This window comes from Seriola lalandi, unplaced genomic scaffold (assembly GCF_002814215.2).
Source record: "Seriola lalandi dorsalis isolate HSWRI2012SDOR001 ecotype SW California unplaced genomic scaffold, Sedor1 jcf7180002054945, whole genome shotgun sequence".
NCBI classification, from domain to species: Eukaryota; Metazoa; Chordata; class Actinopteri; order Carangiformes; family Carangidae; genus Seriola; species Seriola lalandi.
In genome coordinates, this window is record NW_019525496.1 from 880,307 (window position 1) to 894,668 (window position 14,362).

At 43.7% G+C, this 14,362-nt stretch overlaps 1 protein-coding gene across 2 annotated transcripts in view; it reads left to right on the forward strand.

The window, feature by feature from the left end:
- tcf7l1b (transcription factor 7 like 1b) overlaps positions 1 to 14,362 on the forward strand; it is a 32,386-nt gene that overhangs the window by 14,660 nt on the left and 3,364 nt on the right. For both annotated transcript variants that reach the window (XM_023394041.2, XM_023394042.2), the window contains exons 4-7: positions 4,968 to 5,051; positions 12,100 to 12,235; positions 12,708 to 12,810; positions 13,415 to 13,498. In XM_023394041.2, the coding sequence (XP_023249809.1) occupies positions 4,968 to 5,051; positions 12,100 to 12,235; positions 12,708 to 12,810; positions 13,415 to 13,498 (407 nt within the window). The remainder of the gene's footprint in view (positions 1 to 4,967; positions 5,052 to 12,099; positions 12,236 to 12,707; positions 12,811 to 13,414; positions 13,499 to 14,362) is intronic.

The window sequence follows — 14,362 nt, forward strand, 5'->3', positions numbered from 1 at the left end:
GGGGGGGGGGGGTGCGTTTATCTTGGCCTTGTTCTCTGTTAATGCTGTTTTATTACTGAAACCGCAGTAAATTCACTCCCAGGACTTTTCAAATAAACCCAGTTTGGCCTTGTATTGAACATGCATGAGGCAGTCATATGACACTCAATCGCTCATTGAATATTTCAGAGTTGAATCTTGGAAATCTTTTGTTGAAAATGAGGATTTCTACAATTTATGTGAAGCACATACTGTTACAACACAAATAGTTTTTTACTGACTTTGGAATGATGAATTATCAGATATGCTGTACAATAAATTCTACTGCGTATCCTCTACTCCCCCTGAAGGGACTACTGAAATTCTGTGTGAGCTGCACACAGACGTAGATGGAGCTGTAGGCCGAGTGTGGAACCATCTCGGAAATCTTGGAAAAACCTTGACGCTGTGTTGTTAGGACCTCCCTCGCGCTGCCTCCCCTCTTCACTCTTCCCTCTCCCTCTTTGCACTAATAGTTCTTTTGTGCACAAGAGCATGTTAAGAGGCCAATGAGCCTGGCCTTAATAGGCCATGTTACCATAGAAACCACAGCACTCTGGATGTCTGACCTTTGACCCAGTTTTTTTTTACTGGCTGTGAATGAGAGTGCAGGACGACCGACCAGGTCACAATAGAGGCCCGGCAAACTGAGGGAGTACCCCTGTCATAGTCACTTAACTTCATTCCTCTATGGGCTAATGGACACTTCAAATGTGGCAGCCATTAGCAGTGTGCTATCTCCACCGCAGCACCACGGGCTTGTCAGGGTTAATATAATGTAAACCAGGAGGCTGGGTGATGAGCTGAAAAAAGAGACAACAATAGTTCTTATAGTTTTTATGGGTCTCTGGTCATTTGTATTCAGCAGGTAGGTGTAACACATCTCCACTAATAAGCACAGAAAGATGAAATGATCCGGGGTTAGAAGTCCATGCCGTCAGTTTGGATAAAAAAAAGACTAATTCTTTTCTTTCAACAGTTACACTGTCACTAAAATGTTTTGTTGTTTCTTTCTCTTCGGACTGATAGCTTTAATTAATAACTTCCTCCCTGATTAATCTGCTTACTTCATAGTGGACTGGATAATAGGACACGGTCCCCATTCAGAAAAAATTTGCAGTGGCCTAGTAGTGCATTACTGGTCTGACCGGCTGAGCTGCTCGTCGTTTCCCCATCAATTACACACTAATTAGCACAATGACTGCCGAGGTTTGCTTAAGAATTGTCAATGTAATTGCCTCTAATGTTGGCAAACAATGAGCCTTAATGCAAACTGTGAGTCAAGGCGGGGGCTACTTATCACATTGTCTTTGTCGGCAAAAGCTTTTAATTGTGTTTCATGCATAGATCAGGTTGAGGTGTCAATGGCCCCGCATGAGCAGGAGATATCAGCAGAGAGAACCACGGAGGGACCGTTGTGTCGGGGGCCTGACAGGGCTATTGTATGGAGCTGTTGTTCATATGGGCAGGGGACGGTAATTAACACCTCAGCCAAACAGCAAGCTGTGTGGCCCATTTGTTTTCTGTTGGGGGGTAAAAGAAAACAATGGGGAGGGGTTCACCACACAGTAGGTGATTGACATTATCTGCTGGAGCGATCCATGGAGGCATTCCTGTTGCTCCTGCTATTCACCACAAGTCGGGTGAAGCCATTTCACAAGCGTCAGGCCTCGTCTCAGCTGCCACTTTATACATATTCACTCTTTTATTCGTGGTTTGTCTGATTGTTTGCTCTTGATTGATTGAATTAATCCAATTCAGCTCAAATGTCCAGACATTTAATCTGTTTCAGGCACATTTGCTTTTTCCCTAGAGTCAAGCTATGTTTTGTGCATGATTTTTGTATGTATGAATGTAGACGTATTATGGCACATTTTACTGAATTTGAAATATAATTCTATATTTATATTATTTTTGACAGCCATTATGACTTCTCAGTGCAGCTCAGAAGTCGGCAGATAGTTGCTAGCAAAGTTTGGGATATATTCTGTCCTTTTGGCAGAGTGTCTGACTTAGTTTGACAGCAAATGTCCAGACATCTGTCTCTTCTCCATGCTCTGATGTTGGCCTGCAGTATGGCACCACACACTTCAGAGATGACAAAGACTCTTGGCTGTGTTTTCCTCCGCTCCGTGAGAGCAATGTAACAATTAGAACCCAGCTCTGGCAGGCCACATGCCCCAGAGCATATGCTGTATTCTCTGTGTTCAAAAAACCAAAGGGCTCCAGTGCAGCTTTTTGGAAAATTTCAGTGGCATCACTGCCACCTTTGTCGCATCTGGGTCCTGTAAAAGTAGCACATTCTACTGATGTCTATTCTGAGTGTTGGAGTCAACAGGGAAGGCTGGAAGACAATTAGAGAGCTACAAAAATGGATCAGCTAAGCTTCACTTTAGTTACACACTTCTTTCAGTACTCTGTCCGAGTCTATTTACCAGAGCTTCCAGCTCCCATGCTGAAACAGGCATTGCTATGGGCCCCGACCATATGTCTCTATTTGTTTCTAATATAATAAGGGCATGCGTATAGCATTATTAAATATCTTGAAGTTAATCTTCTGTTTCAATCTTATATAAACATTTAACATCATGTAACCCATGTCTTAACTGTTTGAATCACGAATTTGAAATGCTGGCTCTGTCCTAACTTTTTCTCTTACACTTCCCTTGTGCGTTTTTTTTTTTTTTTTTTTTTTACTGTAACACTGAGAAAGTTTTTGCTGAGCTGCATGACCCGCAATTCCTCGCCTTTTGTTTCCTGAAACCACTCATAGACCCAAACACCCTCCCTCTCTCCCTCTCTCATGTGTTAGTGAGTGGTGTGCTGCTCTGGTCTGGACTGGAGCTAATGTGACAGTGTGCAGCTGGCATTACCTGGCTGGATGTTTCGGGGAGTGTGTGAACAGTTGCTCCATAGGGCACACTGGCAATTAAAAGAAAAGTAGGCGCTCAGAAAAAAGTGCCTGGGGGCATGTTCCTCAGTCCTGGCAGAAGCTGTCAAATAAGGGATGGATTGGGTGGGAGAGCCGGGATGGGCACGGCCGGGCTACACCAAACGCTCACAATAGGGCTTGTTTCATTTGTGGAAGGACTCATGATTGACATAGATTAGACAGAGAAAACTGCATTGTTTTGGATTTTCTCTCTGGAGAGTAGCATTCATTAGGCACCATGCACACAGCAGAGTAAAGTTTCAATAGGGAGCTAGCAGCCTCTAAAAGCAACTGCCTCCTGACAGTTGTATGGACTCGGGCCCATTAGTTGGAACCTACGATTCAGCCTTGAGCAGTATAGTGAAAATGAAGAGGGCTGATGTCAACTCTAAGAATTTCCCCCCTTTTCGAAGGGAAAAAGGGTCCCCTTCCCCCTGCCTCGGTGCTCTGTTGGACCCCAGCTGTCAGGAAACAATACTCTCTGCCTGCTCCGACAAACTCATTCCTGAAAATGTTTTTTTTTTCCCTCCTCTCCCTTTTCCCCCTCCTGCTATAATGTCTTTTCCATTTTTAACCCACAGCCATCCAAGCTTCCTTCCTCCTTACAAACCCCCGAGTGATGAATGAAGTTTTAAAAATCCAAACCTGAATGCATGAGTCCTCCAGTTTACTTGTTCAGCATCATTTATCCTGCACCAACTTTTGAAAAGTAGACAAAGCTTTGCATATATTTATTAACAGGTTTTGTTGGTCTTTTTTTTTTTTTAAAGTGTCAGATACTATTTCTTGTCTTTTCCATTCATCAGATGTTTGCTTTGGGTGGACGTCAAGCTGTTTGTGCATAGGAATTCATAAGCCTAATACTATGTAAATGACAATGACAGTACTCAATGCAGAATGAAAACAATGGATGCATGGTGAGATTGTGTAACCACCTTTTACAGACAGAATTTACAACCCGTGATGCACTTCTTTACCCAAAAGGCAACTTAAATAATGAACTGCATGTCTTTATGTGTCTGGACTACATGGGCCTGGATGAGCAAAGCAAAACATATAACATAAAACCCTTTTAATTAATTTGAAATTGTACCAGGGAGAAAATCCACATGCATGACAAGCTGCTGTATCCGGTATTTAAACTGATTCATAAACCAGATGGTTGAGCCGTGCTTTTGGAGCTCTGGCTTCATGCTATCTTCATTGCTAGAGGACAAAAAAAAAAAAAGCCCAGCATGTTGTATCAAGCAGTAAATCACAAAAACCTCTCCTCGAGTACATAGCTCTTACGCCATGGCACATGGCGCATAGGGACTGGCAGCCGTAATAATAAGACAAAGTGTGGTGGAAATCTTTGGGACAAGTGAGAAAAAAGCAAAAGGAAAAGCAAACACTTACACAATCCTTTATGATAACTCTGATACATGTGTAATATTAAAAGGAGGAGGGGCTGTGTTCGGGGTCAAAAGTCCAAACCAATTGAGACGGACAGACAGGAGTTACCTTTGAGTCCGCCTTTCGCTGCTGTGTAGATTGGGGCTTCCTTCCAGCTGTCTCTTCCCACCCGCTCAGCGATGGGCGCCCACAGCTGGCCTCTTGTTTTTCCTTGACAAACGGCAATTTCACAGTCCTCCACCAGTCCGTTGTGTTCACATCGCTCTCCCTGCTTTCCCCCGTGCCAGAAATCACTGTCTGACTCCAGCAGCAATGTGGCTCTCGTACAGGTGTCTGCTGGAGATCTCTGCGGGTTTGACACCATTCATACCACTTTTGCACGCTCTAGGAAAAGATGTACTCCCTGTGGTGGAGTAATTGTAAATATTAAGGAGGAGCCTTTTTTTTTTTTTTTTTTTTTTTTTTTTTTTTTTTTTTTTTTTTTTTTTGCACATTTGGTCTCGATATCCTGCCTATTTTTGAGTGCATGTTTTTTTGCCAAGTTTTTATTACTGTGCATGTTTTTCCCTGCAGTGTTTCTAGGTTTATTGTTAAATTCTGCTCCTTTTTCTCTCACCCACAGTACCTGCAGATGAAATGGCCTCTTTTGGATGTTCCTGGATCTGCCGCGCTAAAAGACTCCCGCTCTCCAACACCAGGGCATTTAGTAAGTAGACACTGACACTCACATTTAATTATGACAAGATCAAGCCAAAAAAAAAAAATAAATAAAAACTCAAATTTGGAGTCAGGATTATCAGTATTATTGATAATTCATCAATATTTCTTATTACTGTTTCCCACTTATGATTAAGTTCATGTGTCAGTAAACTAGAGAACATGTGACAAAAGAGCAATGTGGTTGGTTTGGGGGGGGGGTAAAATCAAATCATTGCCACCATAAAATTTCAGTCACAGAACTGCAGGACGGCGGTCATCAGATTTATGAATCAGAACACCATTTCGTCTCCCTTATTTTGTGGCACTAACAAGATGTTTCCTCCAGGATATATCCTACGGCACATTAACTCAATTATCAAACAAATCGTGTAAACTTATTGGGGGAATCCGTTTACTGCAAACTATATAAATGCTTTAATCAAACTATCACCATAATGTGGTTATTCACAATAATGAAGTTATAGTGAGCATTTTCCCATCCATACACAGATACCCCCCCCCCCCATGCACCCGCAGACCAACTGCTGAACAGTCTTGTCTGTCTTTGCCAAAATAACTCAATCTCCACTATAAATCTCTCAGGTTTGAACCTCCCTGCCATTCCTGAACTTTCCCACACAGGTGTGAACTAGTCATCGTGGTGTGTGTCAGTCTGATCAGACAATGCGGGGGCCTCAGCAGACCTGTTTGGTTAGTGGCTTCGCTGAGGGATGTGTGTTTGGGATTGAAAACATTAGATAACGTGAAGCCTTGAGCATCTGTATCTAACATCTCACTTGCTTGATTGTATCAGGGCACTGCCTGGTTCGGGAAGCCGTGTTAAGCAGTGCACGGAGCAGAAAGCCACAATCACTACACTTTAGTAATAAGAAACGTTGTGGCTCAGCCCCTTGACCTTACATACCCTGGCTAGACGTGCTTGCTGAGTTTGTGGTTGATTCTCTGGATCTCCAGTGATGCACATGACAAAGTCCTCATTGAGCACAGTCAATGGGAAATTGTTGTGAAGGGGATGGAGTTTGCTCATGGGAATAGGACTGACTTAAGTCTCAATGGAAACCAATTAAAGACATTTCATTGGAATAAATACTGACCTCTCAGTGACCCTGTTGATTTTTCGCCGAGACACAGCAGCTGCTGTGTCAAGTTTTGTTGCAGCGAACGATATTTGAATTTATTTTGCAAATTTCTAACATTATAGAAATATATGAATCGACACTGTAGGGAGGTAGAATGAAGAGAAAAAAGTCAAAACAATAAGTATGGTAATAGCAACTGTATTTAAAGGAAATGAAAGCATGCAGACTTGAGGCTGGATTGTTTCTGTTCTGTCCTTCAGTGGTTGCTGCTACTTTTCATGTGGCTCAGTGTTGGTGCTTTTCTTTTTTTCTTTTTTTTTTTGTTCGGCCTTCATCTCTTTGAACGTCATTAAACCAGAAAAGTCAATAGAGACGGAAACATTGTAGAGGACTGAGAATGTGAGAGATCAAACTGTTTTCTGGCAGCAATGTTACTCACATCTGAAAAATAAGTAGCCTTCACTTTTGTGTACGAAAACATAGGCATTTTTCGGAAGTCTGGCACATTTATTCTTTAGCGTCACGCATGTAAATATTATTGAAATGCTTTTTTCTATTTGTACATGGGAACTTATAGATTCCTATACAGGGTCTACATTGTTGTTAGCAGGCTTCTTGTATTTTGATTTTAAATTTGATACTTTTAAAGACTATTTAAGGGAGATGACATTGGGGGATGATATTTAGGATGATCATTTTACTATTTTTATTGCAACTGAATGACACAGCTTTAATGAATGAGCAGGCCGAGGCTGAAGAATGTGAGATATCATTAATGTCTTAAAACCCATGTAACATTTCAGTCTAAAAGGTGGGGAAGTTCACTGAGAGTATAACAGCTTCCATTTTTTAACTAAAAGAGGAAGTCGCCATGCTTGATCTGGTGACCTGTTACCAGAGGGTCATTTGATGTGCGGTGGGAAACTGGGTACGGTGCACCCTGGGCACCGAGGATAGAAAGTGAAACACCCTACTCTTCTGCTCTTACCCCCCACTCTGGGCCAGGAGCCCACATGCCCCTCTGGTGTGCTGCTGCTGACAGGGAGCCAGGCTGATTATGTGCTCATTACTCCAGCCGAGGAGAGAGAGAGAGAGAGAGGGAGAGAGGGAGAGTGGGAGGGGAGCAGCAGGCTGGCTCCCCAGGCCTGCAGGCTCCCCAGGCCCCAACACTGCACTAATGAGAGCAGGGGGAGCGGATGGGCACACACGGGGGGCCAGGGATTACTGCCCAGGGCCAAGAGGAGCCAGAGAGAGAGACCTGAGGAGAGGCGGTGAGGAGACACCAGCAGGGACTCCTGAAGCAGACCTGTGATGCTGCAGTCGTTCTGCAAGCATGTGTTAAACCTGACGTTTAGGTCTACTGATGCACACGTATATCTCATATTCTATTAGTTTACTGATAAGGTTTATGCAATCTATTTTTTTTTTTGTGAATGATATCGTCTCACATTCCTGCGAGTGCCGGCAGAGATCAATGCATTTATTGCTCCTGAGCGGAAATCTCTTTGACATTTCTGCTAATTCCGCCAATATGCAACAAGACGACGAGGTAAAATAGAAATCAGACGATTCAGTGGGCACAAAAAGTCCAGGGAAAGACCATCCTGTCATTGTGCAGATTGGGTCCATAAGGCCTGTATGCTAATCGGAGCCTGCTCTGGCCTGAGATCCTCAATTATTCAACAGACAGGTTTGTTTAGCATTCACTTGGTATTGCTTTTGGTAGTGATGGTGGTGGTGGGTGGATTGGGAAGAGGGGAACAAGCTTTTCTATGAACATACCACACCCCACCATGCACACACACACACACACACGCACATGCACACACGCACACGCACACACATACATGCATTCGTGCATCACCCCAAAACCCCCATATCAGCTCCTGTGTTCAGAGGGATGCCTTCTTATGAATAATACATCAAAGGTGCTGCAGGGCTTGGTGATGCAGTGTGAGGAACTTGTCAGCCCATCAGTAGTGGCCGAGCTGGACCAGGGAGCAGAGGGGAGGAGAGGAGAGGGGAGGAGAGGAGAGGGGAGGAGAGGAGAGGGGAGGAGAGGAGAGAAGGAAAGAAGCAGAGGTGGCGTCGCTGTCTGAATCATCTGCATCTCGCACCCATCTCTCACAACGTACCGATTCACAGTCATTAACAGTCTGCTGATAATGATGTCAAGGCTGCGTACTTCCCTCACTGAGGTCATTCAGTCGTTTGCAGTAATTTGTCCATAAGGCCTATTCTCTGTGTCATTACTGACTACACTGACTAGTACTGTTACGCTGGATTAGAAGGAGCTGTGACTCTTTAATGAAGCAGAACTGACCGGAGTGTCTGTCCCTCCGTTAGTTATCAGATCACCGTGCATTCAGTGCTCAAATATGGGCTTCACTTGACAGGGACACAAGAATCCCCCTCTTTGTTTCAATATTGTATTAGTGTGCAGGGTAATAAAGGCAACAAGGGACCTGGTCCTGTCAGCGTGTCATAAGTCACTTAGTCACCGAATTGTTTAAGTGAATTGAAGTGGCAAGGTCTAGAGCAGCATTCCAGAGATGACTTTTGTCTCCCCGCATGTGTCTGGTGCACTCGTCAACTCTCAGGGCTGCGCGACAGTTTAAGTAGAGATATTAACCGAAGAAGATGCAGCTTTTTTTTTTTTTCTCCTCTCAAAGCAATACATATACTTGCTTTCGGCCCATATTCGTTCAACAGACCTTTGACTGGGAGTCCGGTGAGATTTTCTCGTTTTGCATTAGGCAGTGAACAACCGGGATCCATCATGAAATCAAAGGCTTTGGGAGGACTGAACTGAATACTGATCTGAGGTCTGCAGCCCTGCTGGGCCACTGCAGAGACAAGATCCTCTTCAGAAATGGAATAAGGAACCAGTGCTTTGATTCCAATCTGGGTTCGCAGAATGAGTGAAATTGCTCAAGACACTGTTTATTAGCGGCAGATTTACCAGAAAATACAGTTTCAAAATATTTAGAACCACAGTGGAGCCCCATGAGATCTGTTCATGTTTGTGTCTCTATATGCTGTGCTGATTTTGCTAGCCCTCTCAATTTATTTATTGACCACTGGGGATATTCACTCCAGTAATATGACGCCGCTCGGCGCTGTATTATTCTAACCTAGAATATTACTGCCATTGACCTTTTCAGAGGCGATGACCAGACGTAAAGCACACGTTGCCTGTGATGAATGGCATAGTTTCGGAATGGTTGATTTTAAGGACATACGACACGGTCAGTCCCCTCTCACGTCCGCTTCCTGTTGGCGTTGACAAACAAGGCTTGGATTTCTCAGCATGCCAGGCATTCTTTTCACCCTGTCTTTCCTGGAGTTTTGAAAGGCCTCTGAGCCTCCCACCCAGAATCGCCGAGCATAAAGACACACAAAGCTGCGGGGTTATTCAGTTTGTTCTAAGCTCTCTTCCCCATCGGCTGTTTGCCTAGTAATTCAATTCAGATGTGCAGGATCCAAAAACATGTTTGCTTGAATGAAATCCACCCCTCCACCCACATTGACCAAGGACTGTGCTTTTCTTAGCGCCGTTCCAAGTTGGACAGCCAAGCGAGGTACTGCCACCTCGGCCTTTTTAAGCTTCAAACCCTCTTAAGAGACAGACATCTTTTCTCTGCATCAGCTCAGCAACTTTTTGCTGTGTTTTTTTTTTTTTTTTTCCTTTAAACCTTCCTGTTACTACGTCCAGTCGCTCTAAAGACCCGTTCTGGGTGTTTTTACTTGCTAGCTGAGAGGTACACACCGCTGCAGACCTGTTTGCAACAAGCAGGTCTATGTAAAGAGCATGAATTCTGTCTGTCGATGTAGATACCATCTGGTTCCAGGTTGCTCTTTATCCGTCCTATCACGTAGGTGTTGTTTATATTTAAAACACAGCTCATGTTCCTTGTGGTTTCCTTATTACGCTTTGCTTGTGGATCATGAAACCAGGCGTATGAAGCTGTCATGGGCTGGAGGAATATTACCTCTACACAGAAAGCAAGTGAATGAGGGCATTGATACATTAGTGTTTAGTTTTAAGTCATGATTGAGCCATTAGTCCAGTTTTTCAATTTCACAAAACCACATTTTATGCTTTCGGAGCTTTACTCGTCAGAAAATTATTTTGATTTTGACTGATTTAATTCAAAAATGTTGTGAGTTAAAGACGAGACTTTGCCTGATGAAGTAGCAGTCTTTATTCCTAACGGAGAAGCTCTGGCAGGTAGGATACAGGTCAGAGTAGATTTGCATATGTGCAACCTGCATACTCCATTTTTTTCCCCACATTTTGTCGGGCTGCGGAACTGAAAGGCAGCCTGGAGTTGAAACTAGTGCCTTCAAACTTGGAAACATGTTTAGAGCACACGATATGAATAATTAATGGGCATCATTTCAAATTCTCACTGAACTGCTTCCCAAAATGTGTTGGCACCCAGGTCTAGAGGTCTCAAACAGCCCTCACAATATAGGGAAAATGCAGGCATATTGTACACGAAGTAGAACAACAAAGCACAACTCAAATATACATGACATGTGGGACCTGGGATTTCAACTCAGCGAGTCAACACTATTTCCACCGTGAAGCTTTATCAAAGCCTTTCCTGTGTTGTGTGAAATCGTGTTCTCTGCACATCATCATACGTACTGACCTTATATGCTCTAAGTCTGGAGAAACCAAAAAAAAAAAAAGTCCTGAGCAAAGTGATCTTAATATAGCCATGTTTAACACCAGTAAATATTTTCCTCTCTCCATCTGGCATTACCTGAATCAAAGCGTGCTTTAGACATGGGAGAAACCAATTTGCTAAAGATTTAAAAGGAGGAAAAGGTTGGACCTTCCTTTAAAAAAAAAAAAAAAAAAAAGTGGCAAAAGAGAAAAAAAAAAAGAAAAAAGCTACGATTTGGAACAATTCGTGGCAGCGTGAGGCAGGAGAGTGTACAGAAGTCTCAATGCAAACCTTGTTCCCGAGCAGACCACGTTGGAGAGAGACGAGAGGTTGAGAAGGGGGGTGGGGAGGGATATTGAAGAAAGGTTAGCCTGGAGGAACAAGACTCCTTTCTCCCCCCCCTCCCCCCACCCCACCTCCCTCCACTACCGCCCAACCCACCCACCCCTTGACCCTCCCATGTGACAAGTTGAGCCAACAAGTGCTCTATTCAGCCAGGCAGCCAGAGGAAATGACTGCGAGGCTGAGCGCTGCCTAATGAAAGTAGAGACGCTGGTTATTATTATTGTCTTCATCATCTTCGTCGTAGTCGTAGTGGAGGGAAGGAAAAAATCCACACTTTGTGTAAAAGTTAGATTCATCTCTGAACTCTCTGCTCTTCACCACTTGTCTTCAGTTATACAGAATCTTAAGTCTTTTCCTAACGTTTGGGGCATCTGTAGTGTAACGTGGCAGTGTAATTCCCCCATGTGTGCCTGCTTACTCCCATCAAGTGGCTGCTGTCAGACAGAGTGGGAGATGATGTCTCCACTTGTTTATGGGTATTCAGTTTACCTTAGCCTGATTGTGTTTGTTTGTGGCTTGCTGGTGTGACTTTTGGACTCTGTGGCACCGTTGTTTTTCTTGTTGGACTGAACAAACAGTTCTCTCCTTAGCTAAATGACCGTAATGGTCTTGGCATGTGTCTGCGAGGCTTTTTAGTGTTCCTTGGTGCTGGTCCAGATTGCATCACAGGGCTGGTCACACGCACAGACTGTGATGTTTACCATGGAGGGCACTCACACGTGATGGCCTATTTACTCCATGCATTTGTTTTGAACAATGGCCCACACAAATCATGTGCAGTGTACAGTATGGGAAAGAAATACGCCTGTTTCATAGTGACTTTGATTGATGACTTTGTATTCACTGTGTTTTGAATGTTGTGTCAGACACTTGCTGCTGAACTGGTCACGTCCTGCTCATAAATTCTTGTTCCTGTTCTCCTCTTCATCAACAGTCCAACAAAGTCCCAGTGGTGCAGCATGCCCACCACGTCCACCCGCTGACGCCCCTCATCACCTACAGCAACGAACACTTCTCCCCCGGCACGCCGCCGTCACACCTCTCCCCAGAGATCCTCGACCCAAAGACAGGTGAAGTCACATTAACCTTCGGCTGCAGATCCACATAAAGCGTGGCGATGGTCGGCTTGAATTCACATCACTCACTGTAAATCGAGGTGGACAAACGTATTGAAACATCCACAGAAACCAGGAGGCCGGCGCTCTAATGAGCACAAACAAACATATGCTAATGAGCTTGACGGGGTCATGATGTATGAAAAGGAAACAGTGTGTTTAGACACATTTTGACAAAGCTGTTTCTGTTTGGAGCATACTGAGCAAGTTTCTATGGACATTTTGTTACTTATTTTCCACCTTGAAGACCTTGAAGTTATTGTTGGAATCAAGCTTCTGTCCTCAGCTACCTTTCAAGCCTAACGGTTAGAGTAAAAGATAAGAGTAGATAGAGTTTTGTTTTATTTTCAGAGATTAAAAAAATGTTTTTAATTGCGCCTCAGCGAGTGTGTACAGCATTTTAAAAGCTGCCTTCTGTCACCTGCAGGTATTCCTCGAACACCTCACCCATCAGAGCTCTCTCCATACTACCCCCTGTCTCCTGGTGCTGTCGGCTCGATCGCACACCCTCTGGGCTGGCTCATGCCACAGTAAGTTCATTTTCCTGCCACCTGTCCACACAGCCACATGAGTTTTGTTCTGAAAAGTGTGTAAATGAAATATTTTGAATGTCATGTTTTTTCTTCAGAAGCTCAGAAAAATATTTATAGCGAATATGTTGGCCAGACATTTTCAATCACTTTTTTAAAAAATCAGTTTGTATGTTCACTTGCTTTGAAGTCGCATGTCATCACGCCACAGTTAAAGCACGGATGTTAGCGAACTAATTTTTAATAAAGCTCACGTCAAGTGAAGCATGAAGAAAAGCATAAAAAGGACATTTTTTTTGTAACGTTTGTTAAGAGCAATGTCTCAGTTTTATGCTCCATAGTCTGAGTGCAGGTGCACCATATCAGAACAATGATAAATTAAAACATTTGAGTTCACCAGGAGGAATTCCTGAACATTTATGGGTTTTGCCACGGGTCTCATAATCAATTGCAACGGTGCTGTTCCACAAGCAGGGGATTTGAGTTGATGAGTAGAGGATTAGTGCTGGTGGGTTAGCTGTCAGCTGTGTTTGATCCACCTCACTCTGATGCTTTCGCTCGCTCTGTCTCTCTCTGTCTCCCTCTGTCTCCCTCTGTCTCTCAGGCAGGGCCAGCCCATGTACTCCATCCCTCCGGGGGGATTCCGTCACCCCTATCCAGCGCTAGCAATGAATGCATCCATGTCCAGGTGAGCAGATCATGTTCAGCAACACCCCCAGTTTCCCAATGGGAGACATTTAATATCTGCTGCTTCTATGACGTGCTGTAATCACATTTCTCTAGCTTTCTTTGCCAGCCTTTTCAGACTGTGAGTAAAATAAATGGCTGATGTGCAGTTTCATTGTTGAGCTGTTACAGCAACATTTTAAGGAAACACCATAGATCTTGTTTTGAATGGTTGCTTAATATCTCTCAACCACATACATTTGGGATATAAAGCAGAATTTAAAAAAAAAAAAAAAAAAGTTAGTTCCACTTTTGAGAGAACATTGTCAGATCACGGACAGCCAGCAGTGTCAAGACTACAAAGGGATGTGAGGTCTGAGTCTATCACAGACAAGTTCAGCTTCTTAAATAGAGTGAACACATTATTGGCATTCAGCGCTCCTCTCCTGTCTTTTCTCTCTGAGCTAAACTTCTGTGGTCAGGCCAGTGTTCTGAGCCACTCCACAACACACACACGCGCACGCACACACACACACGTATAGTGCCGAGATGAAAGGGCTGAGAATCGATTAGGACAAATCAAAGCTCATCTGAACCTACACGTCCCATCAGACTAAACTCTCTGACCCTCTGTCAAAATTGGAAAGATTTGTAGCAGGCCTTCCGGTGTTAGTATGAGATGAAATATTCAGAAGGGCCTCTGTGATCAATAGCATGTGCAGCACCATCCTGAGGTGAACTCAGATCATCAGAACATACCTCACACTCATTTTTATTACTATGTAATGCATCAGATTTAGTGCATTCCCCACTACTGCACCAATCCTGCACTGCATGAATCTTAATGGGAGCATTGTTTAAAGAATGTGTAGCTTGACTGCATGCC